At 43.3% G+C, this 23,519-nt stretch overlaps 1 protein-coding gene across 2 annotated transcripts in view; it reads right to left on the bottom strand.

The window, feature by feature from the left end:
• DNAJC17 (DnaJ heat shock protein family (Hsp40) member C17) overlaps positions 1 to 23,519 on the bottom strand; it is a 40,055-nt gene that overhangs the window by 7,484 nt on the left and 9,052 nt on the right. For both annotated transcript variants that reach the window (XM_077764672.1, XM_077764673.1), the window contains exons 2-6: positions 2,954 to 3,023; positions 2,603 to 2,661; positions 2,281 to 2,368; positions 574 to 659; positions 253 to 349 (exon numbers count right to left, since the gene is read on the bottom strand). In XM_077764672.1, coding sequence (XP_077620798.1) covers positions 253 to 349; positions 574 to 659; positions 2,281 to 2,368; positions 2,603 to 2,661; positions 2,954 to 3,023 — 400 coding nt within the window. The remainder of the gene's footprint in view (positions 1 to 252; positions 350 to 573; positions 660 to 2,280; positions 2,369 to 2,602; positions 2,662 to 2,953; positions 3,024 to 23,519) is intronic.

Raw genomic sequence — 23,519 nt, 5'->3', positions numbered from 1 at the left:
TCTCCAAATAGAGCCAGCTCTGCTTAGGACTAACACAAACAGGGACAGGACCTCTCAGGGTGAATGAAAAACAAATAGGCCCCAGAGAAGTGGTAGGAAGAAGGAACAGGTGGCATATGTCTGAGTCAGGTGCCCCTGGGGTTCCGAGAAGGTGGAAGTCTCCACAGCACCTCCACCAAGTAGCCAGCATGACCTCTCTGGGCCTTTGGAGCTGCCTCCGAGGGGCAGTGGGTGGGAGTGATGGACACCTACCTCTCAACCTCTGCTCCCGTTCCTGGCGTATCTGCTCCCGGATCAGCCTCTGCTGTTCCTCCAGCTGCCGGGAACCCTCTTCCCGAAGGCGCTCGATCTGCAGAGCGGGGTTGGGGGGAGTGACAATTCTGTGCAGATCCAGTTCCAGATTGGCTCACCTTGTGAAGGTCCCTGGGAGGCTCCACCTGCAAGCTAGGGCTCAGCAACCTGCGGGTTGGACAGATTACCCAGATCCCACAGAAGACAGCCACGACAGCCACCTAGGCTCACCCTCCTCCTTCTCCGGCAGATGGCTTTAGACCAGCACGCCTGGATGCTCACCTCCTGCTCTAGCGTCCTGGTGCTCCGGCTCTCCTCCTCCTCCTCACTGCCATGGGCCTGGGCCTGCCGTTCCCGGGCCTCCAGGTCTAGGCACAAGAGTTGAGTGACCCAATGTCTGGTCTAAGCAGTTCTACATGGCTTCAGCCAGCCCAAAGCCTCACGCAGGATGAAACCATACAGTACCTCTGACCCCTCCCTCCATGCCCATGTGCTCTCAAGTTAATCTTCATTGAGAAAAGTCATAGTGTGGAAGAAGTATAGGTTCCGGCTGAGTGGCCGGGGTCTGGAAGAGTTAAATCAGCAGCTCATGCTGACCAAGCTGGTTCTCCAAACAGTGAACAGGGTGTGGGTGGGTGCTTATGTCAGCAGCCCAGGGCCATGTGGCAGGGATGCCAAGGGTGGAGCTGCTGGCCTGTCCCTGTGGTTTGGCACAACAGCCTGACCTTGACCTTGGCATTGATGCTTCTTCCATCACAGAGCTCGAGTGCCCACTGCCTCTTATACCTCCCTCTTAGCTCACATTTACCAAACTACACGTTGGACCCGACTATGGCAGTTTCTACAGGGATGGCAGATTCTGTGTGAGGACATCACCCCGTGTCCTGGAGCCCTTACTGCCTTCCAAGAGAAACCAGCTTGTGGCCTTATGACAGGCCAGCTGCTGTGACAAACCCTCCTCTCAGCCCTGGGACTCACTGCTTTCTTCTCTTGGTACTATATGTACCTAGAATCTCCAGGGTTTTTTGTTTGTTTTTGATAGAAAGAGGGATGTACTGGGACGGTATATATGCATATTAAATCTATGGATATCAACTAGGCAAGAAGAAGGGGAGAAAAATCAGGTTAAGACTCCCTAGAAGAATCTTTTTTTTAAATAAAAAAAATTTTTAATGTTTATTTATTTTTGAGAGAGAGAAAGAGAGCACAAGCATGGGCACAGAGAGAGAGGGAGACACGGAATCCAAAGCAGGCTCCAGACTCTGAACTGTCAGCACAGAGCCTGACCTGGGGCTCGAACCCACAAACCATGAGATCAGGACCTGAGGCCGAAGTCAGACGTTTAACTGACTGAGCCACCCAGGTGCCCCAGGACTGCCTAGAACAATCTTACTGCAGTGATAAAAATGTTCTAAAATTGATTTACAGGTATAGGTGCACCATTTGGTAAATTTCCTAAAAATCACTGAATTATACACTTGAAATGGGTAGATGTTATGATATTCAAAATACACTGTAATAAAGCTATAAAAAAAATGCCTGGACCTATTTGGATCCTTCTGAGGGGACTCCTCAGAGTGAAAGCTCTGTGCAGATGTGAGGCTGGGATGAATCAAAAGATCGAGGATGGCATCCTGAACAAGAACAAGACTTTACTCATACTGTGTGGGTTTAATTCCCAGCTCCGGCAAGTTCTCATCCTTTTGGTGCCTTAGCTTCTTTGTCTATAAAAACTGGGTTTAGTAATACTCACTTCCTTAGATAATTAAAGGAGGCTGTAAAGCATCTGTCACAATGCTAGCTAGTAGTAAATCTAGCCACTGTTGGTATTCCTAAGAGTGACCTTCAGGTCCCACCCCTGACAGCAGGGTTCTGCCCAGAGCTAGTGCCAAAAAGCTCTGAGGTGCAGCTCCAGGAAGAAAAGTGAGGGGGCTGCATGAAAATGGCCCAGGGAAACCACAGGCCACCCAGCACCACAATGTCACCTACCAAGCTTCACTTTCTTTCTTCTCTCATCAAGTTTCTGTGTTCTCTCTGCTGCCTGCTTCCTGGCTTTCCTGACTTTGTCATACGCAGCCTGGCAGGAGAAAGAACACCAAGGAGCAGTCAGCTGGAGGACAGGCATGGAGTGCAGCCATCTTCCCAGCCCTGCCATGTAGCCCCGGAGCCGTTGGGAGGCAGCCTGGTGACCAGACCTCCGGGCTGGGGCAGCTAGGCCTGTGCTGCATGGCGGAACATAGGGGACTGGGCTGAAGTGCCACAGCGGTCTCTAACCACGGGAGACAGTTCAAATAGTGGAGGATGAGCTTACCCTGGCTGCAGAATCCGTCAGTACCTCCAAGGCCTGAGAAAGCTGGTGGAAGAGCTCGGCTAAAAATACGGGTCAAAAAAGAGAGGAGACAAAGGAAGTCAGGCTTGATATGGTGTGCTCCCTCGAAAAAGCACCTCAAAGAAGCCACACGCTGGCAGGAAGGCCGACATCCACAGATGACGACCAGCCAGGAAAGGTGGGTGTACAGACAACTGACCACATACCCCTCACACGTGAAGTGCAGGCCCGGGGCTGTGTGCGTCAGCACAGCAGTCACATGGAAGCAGAGACCGGGAGGCCGCCATCCCCAGGCGAGCGGGTCTCACCTCCCCATGTGTAGGAGAGTCTCACCTGCTCTGGGATTATCAGGATTTTTGTCTGGATGGCAGGAGAGGGCCTTCTGCCTATATGCCTTCTTCACCTGGAAGAGTCAGAAGATGTGGTTATTCCCTCTCACACCCCAGACGGGCAAGAAAATCTCACTAAAGCAATAAAGGAACCCAAGAGTACTCCCCATCACTAAAAGAAAGGCTGCTCGTCCCCACACTGTTTCTCCTCCACCCGAGGAGATGTGCCGTGGATGAGGCAGATGATGTAAAAGGGCCCCTGACAGGCAGATTTCTCTACAGCCACCTGGAAAAAGGCACTCACACACCCTTCATGGGCATGTTAACTGGGGCACCCTTTCTGAAAGAAAATTTAGTCATCAAAGGTTTTTTTTTCTATTTTAATTATTTTATCTTATTTTTTTGTTTCCTTTTTTAATTTACATCCAAGTTAGTTAGCACATGGTGCAACTATGATTTCAGGTGTAGATTCCTTAATGCCCCTCACCCATTTAGCGCATCCCCCCCAACAACCCCTCCAGTAACCAAGTGAGCCACCCGTGCACTCCATTATTGTTTATTTTAAATACCAAAGTGGTCATATTATATATACTGCTCTAAGTCTTGTTTTTTTTTCCGGCACTATACCTTGAAAATCTTTTTTGGGGTAGGGATAAATTGACATCTAACAGTGTATTCCTTTCAGGGGTACAACATAATGATTTGCATATTACCCACACCCAGGCGCTCCAACCCACTCAGCTATTTTAAGGAAAGACAGAGCACAAAACCCCAGAATGTGCCCTGCCCTCACTTGTCTGCACACTTTACCTGCCATTCAAACCGGCGAGGAGGAGCCTCTGGACCCAGAACTTCCTCAAGCAGCTAAGCAGACTGGCTTTCTAGGCTTCTCAGAGGAAACCAATAAATACTTCTACCCAAAGTCGCTAAATAAGGACCCTCAGAGGCACGCAGCCAGCACCGCCAAGAGAGGGCGTGTGGACAGGTGCACCACTCTAGGGCCAACGAGGGCGGGAAGCAACCTAGCCTCGGACGTCTGGGGTGTGCTGCCATCTGCTGGGCTGTCGCTGGCACTGCACCTTCACAGCCAGGTCGACCAAGTCCATCCATCAGGCTCTCTCCCCTGGCTCTCCTGGCTGAGCCCGGCAAACAGAATATACATCCAGCTCAGAGCCTGGAACCTGCTTTGAATTCTGTTGTCTCCCTCTCTCTCTTCCTCTCCCCTGCTCACACTCTGTCTCTCTCTTTCAAAAATGAATAAACATTAAAAACATTTTTAATTACAATAAAATCTAGCTCTGTTTTCACTTAAAAATTACTAATGAAAGCTGATAGTTTTACATACAGTTTTACATTTGAAACATCATCTTTACTCTTTCAGTCCCTTATCATCGGTCTTTTCTCCCTCTTTCTTTTGCCTCCTCCATTGTGCCCCAGCCTCATTTCTTTTTTATTTAAAACTAAGCCTTTAATATGTATTCTTTATGTTTTAGGGTCCTCTATATGTTATTTTTTCTCCAATAAGTAAAACAATACAAAATATATAAAGAGAAAGCCAAAAGACAAATGTTCTTTCCTCACCTCCCCAGCCCTCTTTACAGTTCCAATGGTAATCCAAGGGTAGCCTTTTAAATATATTTTTTTAATGTTTTTATTTATTTCTGAGAGAGAGAGAGAGCGAGAGCACGAGAGAGAGCAGGGGAGGGTCAGAGAGAGACGGAGACACAGAATCTGAAATAGGCCCCAGGCTCTGAGCTGGCAGTCAGCACAGAGCCGGATGCAGGGCTCGAACCCACGAACCGCGATATCATGACCTGAGCCAAAGTTGGACGCTTAACCGACTCAGCCATCCAAGCGGGGAGGGCGGGGGGCAGCCTTTTAAAGCTTCCTCCTTGATCATGCCAACAAATATGAGTCTTCCGGGTTTGGTTTCTGTCTCTCTACCCCTCCTCTCTCCCTGAGATGGGTGAAAGGAAGAGGCAGGGAGAAGAGGGTGTCTGTCATCTCAACGTGAAAGCTGCCTGGCCTCAGAATGCCACTTCTTCTGGACCAGAATGAGGGGTGTGGCCTACCAGTGTCTGGGCATTTTGTCAAAGATGGTTTCCTTTGTATCGTAAGGCTCTTTAAAAGTATTATATGTTCATTTTTGTAAATCTGAAAGGGATAGTAAAAGGGAGAGAGGCAAGAAGGACCATAAGAAAGATAAAAGGAGTATGGGGAAGCCTGGGTGGTAGTACATTCTTCTCTTTCTTTCTTTCTTTCTTTGAGAGAATGCTTTATGGATTGTATTGTAAGGGAATGACATTAAGTACTGTTTTGTGTTTTATAATTCATTTTGGAAGTTCTTTATCAGAAGACTGGGGGTTTTTACCACACAGGCCTTACAGTTCAGGTGCTTGTGGGACCTGACTTGTGTTTAAATATTTATTTTCAATGAATCATGTCTCCATTTGTACTTTAAGCACTATTCCTTTTTGCACAGCTGAATATTTCCAATTATGTTTCATGCTGGGCATTCTGCTGCAAAACCATAAAAAACAGGACACAAAAACAAACCAAAAAACAAAAATCTTTTTTTTACAAAATAGGGAAACAAATTATTCAAACAAAAAATTAATTATGTAATAATGAGAAATTAATCTAATACATTAATTTGCTTCTTCATCAATTCTCTTTCCAGAATGTGTCCCTTTGACAAATATCCATAACAGTCTCATCAGATTTTTTTTATTAATTTATTAAAAAAAAATTTTTTTGGCCCATTTGNCACGAACCACGAGATCATGACCTGAGCGAAAGTTGGACGCTTAACCAACTAAGCCACCCAGGCGCCCCAGTAAGATTTTTTTTTAACGTTTATTTATTTTGAGAGACAGAGAGAGAGAGCAAGCATGAGCAGGGAAGGGGCAGAGAGAGAGGGAGGCACAGGATCTGAAGCAGGCTCTAGGCCCTGAGCTGTCAGCACAGAACCCGATGCGGGGCTCGAACCCACGAACTGTGAGATAATGACCTGAGCCGAAGTCGGACCCTTAACCAACTGAGCCACCCAGGTGCCCCTCATCAGATTTTTTTTTTTTGAAGTAACAGTATAACTAGACCTAGGTTACCTCACTCCTCATCTGCATGGACCCCATCTTACCCCCACACTTCCAGCTCCACATTCCTAGTATCTACAATTAAATACAACTGTCATAACCAAATTGATGTGTCCTGGACACCCTACTCTCTCAAGGTCTGCCCTGGACCTCAATTTCCAAACCATCATTTAAAGGTGTAAGGGGCTAATCACTCTATATTTCAAGATCCTATAGGAAAAAAATTAACAGACTCATGCACTGGCTAGATATTAGCAGGATATCAGGCTGGTTATTCATTCCCAAGGAGGGATATCTAACAGTAGGAGGAGAGCTCTGAGAGCCCTTCAGCACAGCACTGAATCTACCCACCTCCTCGCTCCACTGATGGAATATCTAGGGATAAACAGGCTGAGCTGGAGTTGGGGATCTAGAGAAGAATCAGGTATTTCTTGGACACTGCAGAGGAAGGACAGTTTTTAGCAAGGAAGATGGCCATGAAAACAATGAGCTACATTATTGTGTGTGCTGCCGTTAAAAGTGGTCCATGATAATAGAAACCCAGAAATAAACCCACAATTACATGGTCAGTTAATCTTTGACAAAGGAGGAATGAATATACAACGGGGAAAAAGATAATCTCTTCAACAAATGGACAGCCACATGTAAAAGAATGAAATTGGACCACTTTTTTTCACTATATCCAAAAATAAACTCAAAATGAATTAAAAACCTACATGTGAGACCTGAAATCATAAAAATCCTTGAAGAGAAAAATCCCTGAAGGCAATAATCTCTTGGACCCTGACCATAGGAATATTTTTCTAGATAGGTCTCCTAAGGCAAAGGAAATAAAGCAAAAATAAACTATGGCAACTACATCAAAATAAAAAGCTTCTACACAGTGAAGGAGACAATAAAACTAAAAAGGCAAACTACTGAATGGGAGAAAATATTTGCAAATGACATATCCAATAAAGGGTTAGTATCCAAAATACATAAGCAGCTTCTAAAACTCAACATTCAAAAAATAAATATTCCAATTAAAAAAATGGGCAGAAGATGGGGCACGTGTGTGGCTTAGTCAGTTGAGTGCCTGACTTTGGCTCAGGTCACGATCTCGTGGTTTGTGAGTTCGAGCCCCGCGTCAGGCTCTGTGCTGACAGCTCAGAGCCTGGGCCCCTGCTTCAGATTCTGTCTCCCTCTCTCTCTGACCCTCCCCTGCTTGTGCTCTCTCTCAAAAATAAACACTAAAAAAAAGGGGGGGGGGGCAGAAGACATGAACAGACATTTCTCCAAAGAAGACATTCAGATGGTCAATAGACACATGAAAAGATGCTCAATGTCACTCACCATCAGGGAAATTCAAATCAAAACTACAATGAGCTATCACCTCACACCTGTCAGAATGGTTAAAATAAAAAAAAACACAAAAAACAGGGGCACCTGGCTGGCTCAGTCTGTAAAGCCTGCAACTCTTGATCTCAGGGTCATGAGCCTAAGCCCTACATGGGGCATAGGGCTCACTTAAAAAACAAAACAAAAACAAAAAAACCCTCAAGAAACAAGTGTTGGTGAGGATGTGGATAAAAAGGTGGAATGCATATTGGTGCAGCCACTGAAATGTCCTCAAAAATTAAAAATAGAACAACACTACAATCTAGGAATCCCACTACTGGATATTTGCCCCCAAAATACAAAAACACTAATTCAAAGGGATACATGCACCCCTATGTTTATTGCAGCATTATCTACACTAGCCAAACTATGGAAGCAGCTCAAGTATCCATCAACTGATGAATGGATAAAGAGGATGTCATACATAAGATAAAATGGAATATTTTCCAGCCACAAAGAAGAATGAAATCTTGCCATTTGCAACAAGGATAGAGCAAGACAGTATAATGCTGAGGGAAATAAGTCAGTCAGAGAAGACAAATACCATATGATTTCATTCATACATGGGATTTAAGAAACAAAACAAATGAGCAAAGAAAAAAAAATGAGCAAACCAAAAGAGAGACAAACCAAGAAACAAACTCTTAATATAGAGAACAAAATGATGGTTACCAGAGGGAGGTAGGTGGGGTTGGGGAAAATAGGGGAACAGGATTAAAGAGTACATTTAACATGAAATAAAATAATTAAAAAAGGGGTGCCTGGGTAGCTCAGTTGATTGAGCATCTGACTCTTTTTTTTAAATTCTTTTTTCTTAATGTTTTATTTATTTCTGAGAGAGAGAGAGAGAGACAGCATGAGCAGGGGAGGGTCAGAAAGAGAGGGAGATACAGAATCCGAAACAGGCTCCAGGCCTCTGAGCTGACAGTCAGCACAGAGCCCGACACGGGGCTCAAACCCACGAACTGTGAGATCATGACCTGAACTGAAGTCAGGCGCTTAGCTGACTGAGCCTCCCAGGCGCTCCGAGCATCTGACTCTTGATTTCAGCTCAGGTGATGATTCCAGGGTCATGGGATAAAGCCCCACATTGGGCTCTGCCCTGAGCATGGAACCTTCTTGGGACTGTCTCTCTTTCTCCCTCTACCCTCTACTCCCTCTCTCTCTCAATCTCTCTCTCTCTAAAATAAAGAAAAGAAAAGAAAAAAAAAAACTAAAAAATAATAATGGAAGCACAGAGAAAGGAGTGACTAATTTTAGCTCTGCAAGCTTCTCAGAGAAGGCAATATCTGAGCTGGATCTGAAAGGTAAGCAATTCTGTGAGCAGAGAGCTGGAAAGGACATTCAAGACAGAGGGTGTGAAAGAACCTGTCTTCTCTTAGAGCTCCAGGTCAGCTTACAGGAGAAATACAAGAGTTTTGCTTTAGGGCCACTTGGCGGGCTCAGTCAGTAGAACATGTAACTCTTGATCTTAGAGTTGGGAGTTTGAGCCCCATGTTGGGTGTGGAGATTATTTAAAAATAAAATTTAAGGGGCGCCTGGGTGGCTTAGTCGGTTGAGCATCCGACTTACGCTTAGGTCATGATCTCGCGGTTCGTGGGTTCGAGCCCCGTGTCGGGCTCTGTGCTGACTGCCAGCTCAGAGCCTGGAGCCTGTTTCAGAGTCTGTATCTCCCTCTCTCTCTGACCCTCCCCTGTTCACGCTGTCTCTCTCTCTCTCCTAGAAATAAATAAAACATTAAAAAAAAAAAAGAAAAGAAAAAAGAGTCATGGTTGCAAAAAGCATGGAAAAAAATAATGTTTTTGTCAAAGCATATTTTGGGTTTTAAAACACTTCAACCAGGGGTGCTTGGCTGGCTCACTCAGTGGAACATGCAACTCCTGATCTCCAGGTTGTGGGTTCAAGCTCCACATTAGGTGTACATTGCTCAAAAATAAAATCTGAAAAGAAAAACAAAAACAAAAATGAAACTTCGACCAAAGAAAGGTAATGAAAGAAGAGTAGGAAAAGAAAAATTCATACAAACAGGTTTTAATGCACAGACCTGGGATGAAGAAATGCTGGGGAATGACGACACACATATAAGGCAAAGAAATGCCCACTGGGCCAAGAAGAGGCAAAAACAAAGGTTGAAGAATGATAAAGTAATCATCAGGGATGATACTGAAAGTATAAGAAAGTTAGTGTGATTCATAAAAAAGAGATAGAGCAATTAGAAGGGAAAACACCACTGCGTGTCCAAGCAGCGCCAGGTTTGAAGAGTCTGCTGAGTTCAAGGGTGGTGAACCTCTCTCAAAGATGAATGACTGAGGAGGTTTTGCTGATCTCCAAGCCCAGAGAATTTAAACCTGGACATTCTCTAACAGCTATGAAAGTGTATCATAAAACACACAAAAGCAAGATTAGTGGAACATATAAGGCTGGCCAAGAAACAAACACTAATAAATGTAAAAACTCAACATGTAGTAAAAACTATTATTATAATGTATTATACTGAGTGAAGAAAAAGTTAAATCTTCATCTCAAGCCATATACCAAAATAACTCCAAATAGATCAAAACACTAAATAAAACAAAACACTAAATAAAAGACAAAAAATAAAACTAAAGCAACCTAAAAGAAAGGAAATGATGGGACAATTAATCTGCCTGTGGGATTGGGAAGAAATCCCAAGTATTAAAGCAAGGGAAGAAACCACATGTGTGCCTGCATAGAATGAATAAATTTATAATGAAAAAAATTTTTGATGTCTTTAAGTTAAAAATCATAGACAAAATTAATAGACGGGGCAATGAAAACTAAGGGAAGTATTTGCATGAAATATGACAGATAACACAATGATATAACAGACATGTATAAATATGAGAGATAACACTATCTAAAGAACTCATGCAGAGAAAACACCCAACAGAAGAAACCACGATAAAGAAAAAACATGAAGAGATAATGCATAGAATAGAAACGATTAATAACATGAAAAACATTCATCCTCACACACAAAAATTAAGTCCTTTTCAAAATTCAAAAATTTCAGTCCTATCAATTGACAACAAATAAGAAAACAATGGCATTTAATGTTGGTGGCTTTGTGGTGAACACGTAAATCGACCTGATGACTCTGGAAAGTAATCTGGCCCTGCCTATCAGGAGGCTGTAAAAAGTGCAGACCCTTTGATCAAGCAAGGCCTCTACTAAGAGTCTGTCTGCAGAAATATTTAGAAATTCATTCAATATTTATAAAAAGTGGTATTCACTTACAACATTATTTATATTATATTAGAGAAAGTCAGAAATCATTTACATTCCAAAACAAGAGTAGCTAGCACTTACATACTGCCTTCTGTGTGACAAGCTGTGTCTGAAGTGCTTTACATATAATAACTTATTTAACCCTTAAAACATCCCTATGAATGTTATTATTATATTATTATTATAATCCACATTTTAAACATGAGGAAACTGTGACATAATTAGGGATAATTATGATACTGAAAATCCATTCAATGAAAAAGCATGCAATTATTATTATAGACAATAACTGTTCTACTCCAGCCCAAACACCATAGGAAAAACGTGGCCCTCACCCCACCCCTGCTACCAAGGGCCATATGGGGAGGCTAGACTTCTCCCCTTGCCACCTGTAACAAAACACCTCAAACCTTCACCAGGGTAGTGTCAGAAAAGGCCAAGTGGGGAGCTCATGCTCACCAGATGAAAATATAAAAATATCCCTGGGGTTCCTGGGTGGCTCAGTCAGCTGAGTGTCTGACTCCTGATTTTGGCTCAGGTCATGATCCCAGGGTCGTGGGAATGAGCCGCATGCTGGGCTCTGTGCTGAGCGTGGGTCTGCTTGAGATTCTCTCCCCCCTCTGCCCCTCTCCCTTGCTTGCCTGCACAAATNATTTAAAAAAAAACAAGACTCATCTATATGCTACCTACAAGAGACTCATTTCAGAGGAAAGGACACACATAGACTGGAAGTAAAGGGATGGAAAAAGTTATTTCCCACAAATAGCCAAAAAAAGCTGAGGTAGCTATACTAAGACAAAACAGACTTCAAGAGAAAGATTGTAATAAGAAGAGGCAATGGTCATTATATAATGATAAAAGAGTCAATCCATCGAGAGGACATATTTGTAAATATTCTATACCCAACAAAGGAGCACCTAAATATATAAACCTAAAGGGAGAAATAGACAGCAATATAATGACAGTAGGAGTCTTTAATACCCCACTTTCATCAATGGCCAAAACATATCATCCAGAGAAAAAATCAATAAGGAAACATTAGCCTTAAACTGTGCATTAGACCAGATGGACTTAACAGACATATACAGAACATTCCATCCAGGGGCACCTCGGTGGCTCCGTTGGTTGAGTGTCCAACTTTGGCTCATGGACTTTGGCTCAGGTCATGATCTCACAGTCCTTGGGTTTGAGCCCTGCGTTGAGCTTTGTGCTGACAGCTCACAGCAGCCTGGGGCCTGCTTCAGATTCTGTGAAGCAGAATCTCTCTCTCTGCCCCTCTCCCGCTTGCTCTCTGTCTCTCTCAAAATAAAATAAAGACCAAAAAAAATTTCTTTAAAGAAAAAGAAAGAATATTCCATCCAAAAGCAAGAGAATGTACATTTTTCTCAAGGACACATTGAACATTCTCCAGGATAGACCACATGTTAGGAAAAAATAAGTCTTTTTTTTTTTTTTAAGTTTATTTATCTTGACAGAGAGAGAGAGAGAAAGAAAGGGAAAGGGCAAAGAGAGAGGGAGAGAGAATCCTCCGTGCTCAAAGCTCAGAGCTCAACTCGGGGCTTGAACTCATTAACCATGAGATCCTGACCTGAGCCGACATCAAGAGTTAGACGCTTAAGGGGTGCCTGGGTGGCTCAGTCGGTTAAGTGTCTGACTTCGGCTCAGGTCACGATCTCACGGTTCGTGGGTTCGAGCCCCACGTCGGGCTCTGTGCTGACAGCTAGCTCAGAGCCCGGAGCCTGTTTCAGATTCTGTGTCTCCCTCTCTCTCTGACCCTTCCCTGCTCACGCTGTCTCTCTCTCTCTCTCTCAGAAATAAATAAAACATTAAAAAAAAAAAAAAGAGTTAGACGCTTAATCAACTAAGCTAACCAGGCACCCCCAAAAGCAAGTCTTAATACATGTCAAAACACTGAAATCATATCACGTATCTTTTCTGACCGTAGTGGTATAAAACTAGAAATCAATTACAGGAAGAAAACTGGAAAACTCCCAAATATGTGGAGCTTAAACAACACACTATTGAACAACCAATGGGTAAGAGGAGAAATCTAGGAGAAATTAAAAACAAATACCTTGGGATAAATGACAGTAGAAATATAACATACCAAAACGAATGGGATTCAGCAAAAGCAGTTCCAAGAAGGGAGCTCATAGTGACAAACACCTACTTTAAAAAACTAAACTCTAAAAATTCCACCAAAAACTGCTAGAACTAATCAATGAGTTCAATAAAGTTGTAGGACACACAATCACTATATAAAAATTTGTTGCAATTCTATACACTAATAATGAACTACCAGAAAGAGAAGTTAAGAAAACAATTCCATTTACAATTGCATCAAAAAGAATAAAATACCTAGGAATAAATTTAATCAAAGAGGTGCAAGACCTGTACACTAAATGTAAGACATTGATAAAACAAACTGAAGACAACACAAATAAATGGTAAGATATTTTGTGCTTATGGATTAGGAGAATTAATATTGTTAAAATGTCCTTACTACCCAAAGCAATCCACAGATTCAGTGCAATCTCTATCAAAATTCTAATAATATTTTCACAGAAATAGAAAAAAAATCCTGAAATTTGTATGGAATCACAAAAGATCCCAAATAGCCAAAGCAATCTTGAGAAGGAAGAACAAAGCTGGAGGCATCACACTTTCTGATTTCAAACTATATTACAAAGGTATTGTAATCAAACAGTATGGTATTAGCATAAAAACAAACACATAAATCAGTGGATTGGAAGACTAGAGATACTACAAATTAACCCATGTATATATGGTCAGTTAATTTATGACAGAGGAGCTAAGACTATATGAGGGGGAAAAGGCAGTCTCTTCAATAAATGGTGTTGGAAAAACTGGACAGCAACATGCAAAATAATGAAACTGGACTCCTACCTTATACCATATACAAAAATCAACTCAAGATAGATTAAAGACTTAAATGTAAGAATTGAAACCATAAAACTTCTAAAAGAAAACATAGGCAGTAAGTTCCTTGACATGAGTCTTGGCCATGACTTTTTGGATTTGACACCAAAAGCAAAAACAACAAAAGCAAAAATATATCAGATCATATATCTGATAAGGAGTTAATATTCAAAATATAAAAAAAACTCCTACAACTCACTAGCAAAAAACCCCAATCTGATTTTTTTTAATGGGCAGAGGATCTTAAGAGACATTTTTCCAAAGAAGACGTACAGATGGCCAAAAGGTAAATGAAAACGTACTCAACATCACTAATCAGGGGAATACAAATTAAAACCACAGTGAGATAGCACCTCACACCCGTTAGAATGGCTGTTCTCAGAAAGACTAGAAATAACAAGTGTTGGCAAGTGGAGAAAAGGGAACCTTCATGCACTGTTGATAGGAATGTAAACTGGTGCAGCTACTATGGAAGTCAGTATGGACATACCTCACAAAATTAAAAATAGACCTACCATATAATATAGCAATCCTGCTTCTAGTATTTATTCAAAGGAAACAAAAACACTAATTTGATAAGATATCTGCACCCCATGCTCATTGCAACATTATTTACAATATCCAAGACATGGAAGCAACCTAATGGATGGACAAAGACGTGGTACACACACACACACACACACACACACGCAGCAATACTATTCAGACATAAAAAAAGAAAGTTTGCCATTTGTGAAAACATGGATAGACCTTGAGGGCATCATGCTGAGATGAGTCAGACAGAAAGACAAATACCATATGATCTCATTTATATATGGAATCTAAAAAAGAAATGAAAACAAACAACAACCCTAACTCATAGATACAGAGAACAGACTGGTGGTTGCCAGAGGTGTGGGGGTGGGTGGGGTGAAACAGGTGAAGGGGGTCAAAAGGCACAAACTCTCAGTTATAAAATAAGTCTGGGAATGTAATGTATAGTGTGCTGACAGATTTAATAATACTGTATTGTATACAATATTACTAAGTTACTAAGAGAGTAGATCTGAAAAATTCTTATAAGAAAAAAAAGTATAACTATGTGTGGTGATAGACTTATGTTAGCTAGACTTATTGTGGGGTACATTTTACAATGTACTCAATGTATTGAGTCATTATGTTAATAATAGAATGTTATGAAGCCTCTGAGTGGTTCAGTTGATTGAGTATCCCCAACTCAATTTCAGATAGATCATGATTCCAGGGTCGTGGAAGTGAGTCCCACATCAGAGGGCTTGGCACTGAGCATGGAGCCTGCTTGGGATTCATTCTCTCTCTCTCTGTCTCCCCTGCCCCCTCTCTCACTCCCCTCTCACATTCTCTCTAATAATAATAATGAGAATGAGAATACTGAAATGTTGTGTCAATTATATCTCAATCTTGAAAAATAGGATGGTGGCACCTGGATGGCTCAGTCGGTTAAGTGTCCAACTCAGTCTGTGCTGGCAGTGCTGAGCCTGCTTGGGATCCTCATTCTCCACCTCTCTCTGCCCATCTCCTGCTCATATGTGCACTCACTCTCTCTCAAAATTAAGATGCGCCTGGGTGGCTCAGTTGGTTAAGGGCCTGACTTCAGCTCAGGTCATGATCTCACTGTCTGTGGGTTCAAGCTCCATATCAGGCTCTGTGCTGACAACTCAGAGCCTGGAGCCTGTTTGGGATTCTGTGTCTCCCTCTCTCTGTACCTCCCCAACTCATGCTTTGTCTCTCTCTCTCTCTCGTTCTGTTGTTCTTTCAAAAAAACTTTAAAAAATTTAAATTCTCAACTTAATAAACTTAAAAAAGAAAGGAGTGTTTAAAAAAAATAGGGATATTCAGTTTCTTTCTACTGTTCTAAGCTGGAAGGCAGCATGGTTCACTGAAAGAGGAAAAGTTTTGGAATCTAACAAATGTATTTTTATTTTATTTATTTAATTAAAAAATTTTTAATATTTATTTTGAGAGATAGAGTGTGCACACATGTGCAGAGAGAGAGGGAGGAGGGAGGGAAGGAGAGAGAGAATCCCAAACAGGCTCCACGCTTTCAGGGCAGAGCCCAATGCAGGGCTCAATCCCACAATGACCTGAGCTGAAATCAAGAGCTGGACTTTCAACCGACTAAGCCACCCAGGCACCCTTAACAGATGTGCTTGTAAATTCTGAGTCTTCTGCATCCTACCAGCATAACTTTGGACAAATCACTGAATCTCACTCAGCCTCAGCTTCTTCAGCGACAACATGAGGAAAGAATCCCCTACACACAGCATAGCTGTGAGGATTAAAGAAAATAATCCATGTGAAGTCCCTGACAAAAACTAGGCAATCCGTAAGTCCCAAACCTCTTGCCTATCCACTTTCAGGAGGGAGATCAACTGTGACACCAGCTGAGTATGATGCCAACCTGACAGCAACTCCAGGGATGGGCATGGGTTCACAGTGGGCCCAGGTCAGCCCAATTAGAGATTCAGACAGCTGATTTCAAGTCTGCTGGGGCTGTAGCTCTAAAATATAATCCTTAATTAGTTCCCAGGGGCTCTGAAATACTCTCATTCAAAGGGTAGAGGGCAGGGTAGGGAGCCTGAGATCTTCTAAGAGTGGCCATGAACCAAAACTCAGCTGGCCTAAGAATGCTGGTCAAGTGTGTCTGTCTTGATTAACTAGTTATTATTATTTTTAGCTGTTACACCTGACCTGGGCAGGGCCCATTCCTGGGTTTTAGCCTGGAAGGCCAGTTTTGTCTTTGAACCAGTTGGCCTGGAGTTTGGTGTTTTGTGCTGCAAATAGGATCCCCAGCTTTGCCCAGCCCTCCTGAAGTGACTGCTGCCTAAAGAATTTCTCATCATGTAAACACAACTCTCCTGAAGCAGGCCTTTGAAAAAGCTTCTGGTGCCAATATTGTTTATTATGAAATAATCCTGCCTTATTAGTAGCTCAAGAGGCTGGATTCAGGGCAAAAAGACGTAAAATACAATCCTTAACTATGATAAAGTTGGGAAGGAAGAGGGACTTCCAGAAGAGAGAAGTAGAGACCCTATTTGTAATGGTGTGGGATGAAGCTAAGGACTGTCGAATCCCGGGCACCAGGGATGGCACCTCCTTCATGAAACAGAGCCCGAAGGTGCTAGATCAGTCAGGCGGGGTTGAAGTTGCCTCAAGAAGTTGCGAAAGGCTACTAGATTGTCTTAACACTTGCAGCTTGCTTTCTTTACCTGTGGGTGTCCCTTAAATCCCCTGGTCTCCCTAGCACTTGGAAACACTCAGTTGCATTTCCTGAGACTTCACAGAGAGGAGGAGCCAGGTGACAGTAGAGTAGCCCTCCACCCGATGCCCCCTGCACTGATCATGTTTTTTCAGAGGACCATGCTGTCTCCAAAGTCCAGCCAGCCCCAGAAAGACAAAGATCTCATATGAAGAGAAGCTCCACCAGGACTTAAAATTCCAATTTGCCCAAGTGTGGTCTTTCTAACTTGTTGCTGCCTCCTCCTCCCCTTCTCCATCCTGGGACACTACTGGCGTTCTGACTTCCATGTCTCAGGACACTCACCCAGAACAGAAACTACTGAAGAGTGTAACATCTTCAGGCACTACTGAAGGCGAAGAGTCAGGCTTCTCCTATGCTTCCCTACGTGGCGATGATCTTTTTATAGGTTTTCTGTCTCTTCCCTAGTCGGTCTCTACTAGTCTGTGCCAGATGCCAGCACTTCCTTGGAAGTGCTTCTAATCTGTTGTTTCTTTTCTGAAATGCTCTGGAAAAAGATAAACTGTTTCGGTTCTTTTAAAATAACTTTACAATTTTTTAAAATTAATTATTTAAAACTGAATTTAATGAATTAATTAAATTTAAAAAATTTAAATCTTACAACCATAATAATTGTGCCTCAAATGAAAGCCCACAGGATAGGAAAGTATGGGGGAGGGCTCCCCTTACAAATGAAGGGAATGTGCTTTATGGGGCAGGGAGTTTTGCAGATGCCGAGGCCCAGAACAGTGCTCTGAACAGCACCTGGCACTTAGTAGGTACACAATAAGTATCTTTTTTTTTTTTATTTTTTTTTTAAATGTTTTATTTATTTATAGGAGAGAGAGAGAGAGACAGCATAGGCAGGGGAGGGTCAGAGAGAGAGGGAGACACAGACTGAAACAGGTTCCAGGCTCTGAGCTGGCAGTCAGCACAGAGCCCGACGCGGGGCTCGAACCCAGGAACCGCGAGATCATGACCTAAGCGAAAGTCGGACGCTTAACCGACTAAGCCACCCAGGCGCCCCCACAATAAGTACCTATTGAATGCAAGGGCACACATTGATTTGTTCTCAACCAAAACACAACCAGAAAGCCTTAACTATGTCAATTGTAGGCCCAGTGAGGAGTAGAAGTGAGCGCCGTCCTGACCCTAGGAGATCTCACCACTATTTCACAATCTTCCCTTCTATCTGCTAATGCCATCTCTTGAGAAACCAAGTCTGAAAAAGAGGAAAAAATCACTAGGGGAGACTGTCAGGAGAACCATGATAGGAACTAAATGTTATCCCCCAGAGCCCACATCACAGAGGAGAAGAATGAATCATGAATTAGCAGCCACCCAGCCCTTCCTGAAGGCCCCATAACTGGTTCTGCCACTTACAGCAACCTGAGCCCAGAGGAGGGGAGTGGGTTGGGAAGTGGGTCTCCCACCATCTCCACTGGGCTTTGTGCCAGGCACGCAGTGAGGCCTCTAACAATCCACCTGCCTCCAGTTTCACCTTTTGAGGGAAACAGCATCCTGACTCACTCAAAAAAGGCAAGGTGCTCAGGGGTCCCATAAATATAAAACAGCCATCATTAACTTAAAAGAAAGGTGCCCTACAAAGAAGAGATCATTTTTTTTTAAGGCTGCTGTTGTCCCTTATGATAAAACTTGGAACCAAGTAAGTAAGTAAGTGATACAGGTAATTAAGCCCAGTTCTCAAAAGCCAGACTCATAGGTCAGACTCAGATAGAGGACAGATAGGGAGACCACTCTGTGTGACAACATGCACTAAACCATGCTGGTGAATCAGCTAGAAAACTATTATCGGGCTTGGTTCCAGGAATGGGAACAGTCCATAATCACGGCCCAGGCACCCATTTAACTTCTCCCCAAGCCTGGAGGAGGCAGACATCTCCTCATCCCCACACCAGCTAGAACACCAGAGGTTATGTGACTGCCTGATGTCACAGGCAGAAAGTAAACCACAGAGTTCGGGGCACTTACGCAGAAGCCCCTCTTGCCTGACATATTGGTCATTTTCATTTCTGACAGCCTCTGGTCCACATTGCAACAGCACTGCAGAGAAATCCCTAAATGCCTGGCCATTACAAAAACCACACTGCTCCTAAGACTCAGTACAAGCAGGTGCCAGCTAGTCCCCAGACCAGCCCCCTCAGCTCAATGCTCCCATATGTGGGCCTGCTGGTGGTACTGAGATGGCACTGGGGGAACTCACGTAAACATCTTTCTCGGGTTGCTTGTTAACCAGGGCCCAGACTCGGAGACCTATACAACCTGGAACAGCTGGGACTGGGCCTGACGTGCTTCTCCCCAAATGCTGCCCTTATGCATCCTTTGGATCTGGGTCCTTGGACCATCCTTGAGGTCACTCCTCAGCTCCTCCTATGCCTCAGGCTTCACCTCTGGGTCTCCCCCCCACATTCCTTTAGCCCTCTCAGCCATTCTTCTCAGCCTACTTTCCCAAAATAGCTACCCAAGGAGCCCCGTCTACAGCCTCACCCCTCCCTCCCATCCTTACCCTAAGCATCCCTGTATCAGGCTCAGACTCCAAAATCTTTGCCCACCTTCTTCCCTCAGGTTGTAGATTCCCACCTCTCACATCTACCAGATATCTTGAGTCTGGCTGCCCCTCACTCTCCCCACTGCCTGCTGTCTCCCTCAGCCTCTAAAGACTTGGATCCCCACTCCCAAAGCATTCTCTCTGCCCCCTCTCTGCCATCTCTCAGGGTGCAGAACTCCTTTTCCTCTCTAGGCCTTGGTACTTCCTGCATCTCACTTATTTCTTTTTTCTCCTGTAACACAGTGGTTTCCTGTAAAAACAAATTTATATTAGTAAAAAGAAGTGAGTCAATTTAAAGAAAAATAATAACCAAATAACAGCACGGTGGAATGGCAAAAATTGGGAAAGCAACTATTCAGATGGAGAATACTTGTTTTTGTTTCTCTTTTTGTTATTTTAAGATTTTATTTTTAAGTTATCTCTACACCCAGTGTGGGGCTTGAACTTACAACCCTGAGATTAGGAGTCACATGCTCTTCTGACTGAGCCAGCCAGATGCCCCTGGATGGAGAATATTTTGAATGCTGCCTTAGTTGAAATGGAAACTGCACTGTGGTAGTTTCAACACACATTTTAATGCACTTCCTCAAGCTGTCTAGATCAGCTTAATACCTGTCGGGTTCACCCGGGTCGGGCAGCTTTACTCAGAGTCAAAGTTCTATCTGTGTCACAGCTGGAGTCATGAGGCTCTCTGGGGCCCACAGACCTGTCTCTTGTTGCCCTAATTGCTCCTGAAGTGTCGGTCATGGAAAAAGCTCTGAAATAAAAGTAAAATTTCGGGTTTGGGCAAGCACTCTGCCATTTATTAGCCACCTTATGTTGGGCAAATCAATTAAACTCTTGAGTCTTAAGTCTTTTCATCTATAAATTGGACCTAATATTCCTTGCCTATCTCAAAGGCCTGTCTTGAAGATCACATCAAATGAGATAATTTATGCGAAAGCACTTTGGTGTCATATAAATGTGAGGTATTATCTTAAATGCTAATGAATAAGTTGCGGCTTACAAACACAAATGAATCATTCCTTTTGACTTAACAGGCAGCCAAGTAACTTCAAAAATGCAGAGCTCCAGCCAGACAATTAAACCCAGGAGTGAGTTAACCATCAGAGTGATGCAGATAGGGCTGAGGCCTGGCTCCCAGAGCCACCCAGTGCTAGTCAGGCCCTGGGTGAATGAAGGACTGTCGTCCAGAGAAACCAGACTTGGTGCCCAACCTTGAGTCTTGAATGCCTGGTCTAGAAGCAAGAGATTTTGGGAAAGGCTCCTGTTGGAGACAGTAAATTGAGTCAGGCACATCTCAGATGCAGAAATGCCTCCCAGAGAGCCATAGAATCAAGTCCAACCACTATAGCACCCAGAAGTACAAAGATAGCATATTTTTCAGATGTATCACCTGCCATATCCTCAACATACCCAAGGCAATGCCCCATTTCTTGTCAGGCCAGGCACTTTTACTTCTATACCTACATATTCATGCTGTTACTTGAAGCCTGCCTCTATTCTCTGTCCTCAAAGACTTACTCTTCTTAATTCTGGAAGAATGCTGGTGTATCACCTTCCAGAGTATAACAGAAATATGGAATTTATTTTTTTAATGTTTATTTATTTATTTTTAGAGAGAGAAAGAGAGAGCATGAGCAGGGGAGGGGCAGAAAGAGAGAGAGAGAGAAAGAGAGAGAATCGCAAACAGGTTCTGCACTGTCAGCGCAGAACCCAATGTGGGGCTTGATCCCACAACCCTGGGATCATGACCTGAGCCGAAATCAAGAGTCAGATGCTTAATCAACTGAGCCACCCAGGCATCCCAAAAATGTGGAGTTTAAATAAAGGTATTAGCTAGCATATAGGTAAAATAGGCTTTTCCTTAAAGTAACTTACGTGCTTTCTTACAACTTACAACCTTCCTTTCTGAAAACGTCAGTATTAAGTGTCCTTGGTAGTTTTCCTGGTAAACAGACTTAAAATCTGAGTCTTAAAAGAGTTAATCAAAATGTATTTTCAAGTACCTAGCTTCATCAAGTAATGCTTCCCAAGATACAGTGAGTTACATACCCTGTAAAAGGCTTCGGATGAAAGCTAAGGCTGCAAGAAAAACAGAGACCTGGGCCAATTGCACAGGAGTGGAAAGAATATTATACTGGGGCTCCAGTCTGGGTCCAACGCTCATTCTCAGGGTGGTCTGGAGCAAGTTCCATAAGCTCTCTAGACCTCTATCCTCCTGTCTATAAAATGAAGAGAATCAATGACCGTGAAGATCCCTGCTGTGATATATTCTTTTCTCCCTTCAAGGTCTTGCTTGAAGACCTCCTCAGAAGTCTTCCCTGATCCTGCCACTCTATGAATCATGCCTTGTTGTTGTTGCTGTTATTGTTTGTTTTGTTTTGTTTTGTTTTGAGAGACAGGGGTGGGAAGGGGCAGAGCAGAGGGAGACAAAGGATCTAAAGTGGGCTCTGCACTGACAGCATTGAGACGGACGTGGGGCTCGAACTCACCAAATGTGAGATCATGACCTGAGCCAAAGTCGGACACTCAACTGATGGTGCCACCCATGTGCCCCTGAATCATGCCTTCTTTATTCCTATAGCATTTTCCTTAAGTACTTTAACATAACCTCTTGCATTCTACCTCAAAATTCATCACTCACTGTGTGAGCTGGCTGAAAGCAGACCGATGTCTTATTCAGCTCTAAAACCCCACCATGCCCACATGGTACCTTGTCCTTGGTGATATACGCCACTCATCTGTAGATCTGAACAGAACAGTGAACTCTGCTGATCCTCAATTTTGCTCTACCTACTTCCCCATCTCCTTTCTACCCTGACTGCTGGGAGCATCGCTGAGTTAGCGCTGGGTCTGTCAGGACCAGAACGAGTGAGAAGGCCTGAGGGGTAGAGGGCAACCTTAGATGTGAGTTGTGGGAGGTGTGTATTTGACATTAGTGCTTACAGTGTAAGGAAGGTGGAAGGACAGTGTTAACAGCAAGAGCTAACATGTAGTGCATTCCCTCTGTACCAGGCACCATGCTAAATGCTTTACCTGGATCGAGCTTTACAACAATGCTGGCAGGGAGGGACTGCCATCATTCCCATTTTGCAGATGGGAAAGCCAAGGCACATAGAAGTTAAATATTTGTTCAAGGTCACAAACTAGGTGAGTTATGGAGTCATGACTTACAATGACTAAAACTGCTAATAAGTCAAAGGTGATTGATAAAAGTACACTGACAATTCCCAATGTTGCTCAATGCTCTGTATTATAATTTTCATCTACTTTTGACATATGGTAGATGTAATAAGCAACAATTCTTGGCCTTATTTGTTAAAGATTAGTTATAAAAACTGCTGTTTTCTGTTTTATTTATTTTGAGAGACAGAGTGTGCACATTCACACACGAGTTGGAGAGAGGCAGAGAAAGAGGGAGAGAGAGAGAATCCCAAGCAAGCTCCACACTGTCAGTACAGAGCCCAACACACGGCTCAAACTCATGAACCACGAGATCACAACCTGAGCCAAAATCAAGAGTCAGATGCTTAACCAAGGAAGCCACCCTGGCGCCCCCAAAACTGTTATTTTCTATACAAAGCTACACTCTCCAGGAAATGATCTGATTAAAAAGCATTAACTTCTAGGAGTGCCTGGGTAGATCAGTTGGTTGAGCAACTGACTTGATTTCAGCTCAGATCATGATCTCACAGTCCATGAGTTCAAGTCCCCAGTCAGGCTCTGAACCGATAGTGTGGAGCCTGTTTGGAATTTCTGTCTCTGCTCTTCCCCTTCTCTGTCTCTCTCTCTCTCTCTCTCAATAAATAAATAAACATTAAAAAAAAAAAGCATCAACTTCTAGGATTATCAACTTTAACCTCTGCATTCCATAATGATGGGACACACACACACACACACACACACAGCTAGGTCACTGGAGTAAGAGATGGAAAAGGTGCAAAAGGAAACAGACAAGATGGGGCAACTCTACAGGGACCACTCTTTTCACATTTGTTTCCCTCGCACCAACTCTGAAATTGACACGTGCTAGACACTTAATAAAAGTCTGTGGAACCAGGGGTGCCTGGGTGACTCCATT

This window comes from Crocuta crocuta, unplaced genomic scaffold (genome assembly GCF_008692635.1).
Source record: "Crocuta crocuta isolate KB4526 unplaced genomic scaffold, BGI_CrCroc_1.0 scaffold102, whole genome shotgun sequence".
Lineage (NCBI taxonomy): Eukaryota > Metazoa > Chordata > Mammalia > Carnivora > Hyaenidae > Crocuta > Crocuta crocuta.
The sequence above is the reverse complement of the archived record's forward strand: the minus strand, read 5'-3'. Positions and strand labels throughout refer to the sequence as shown.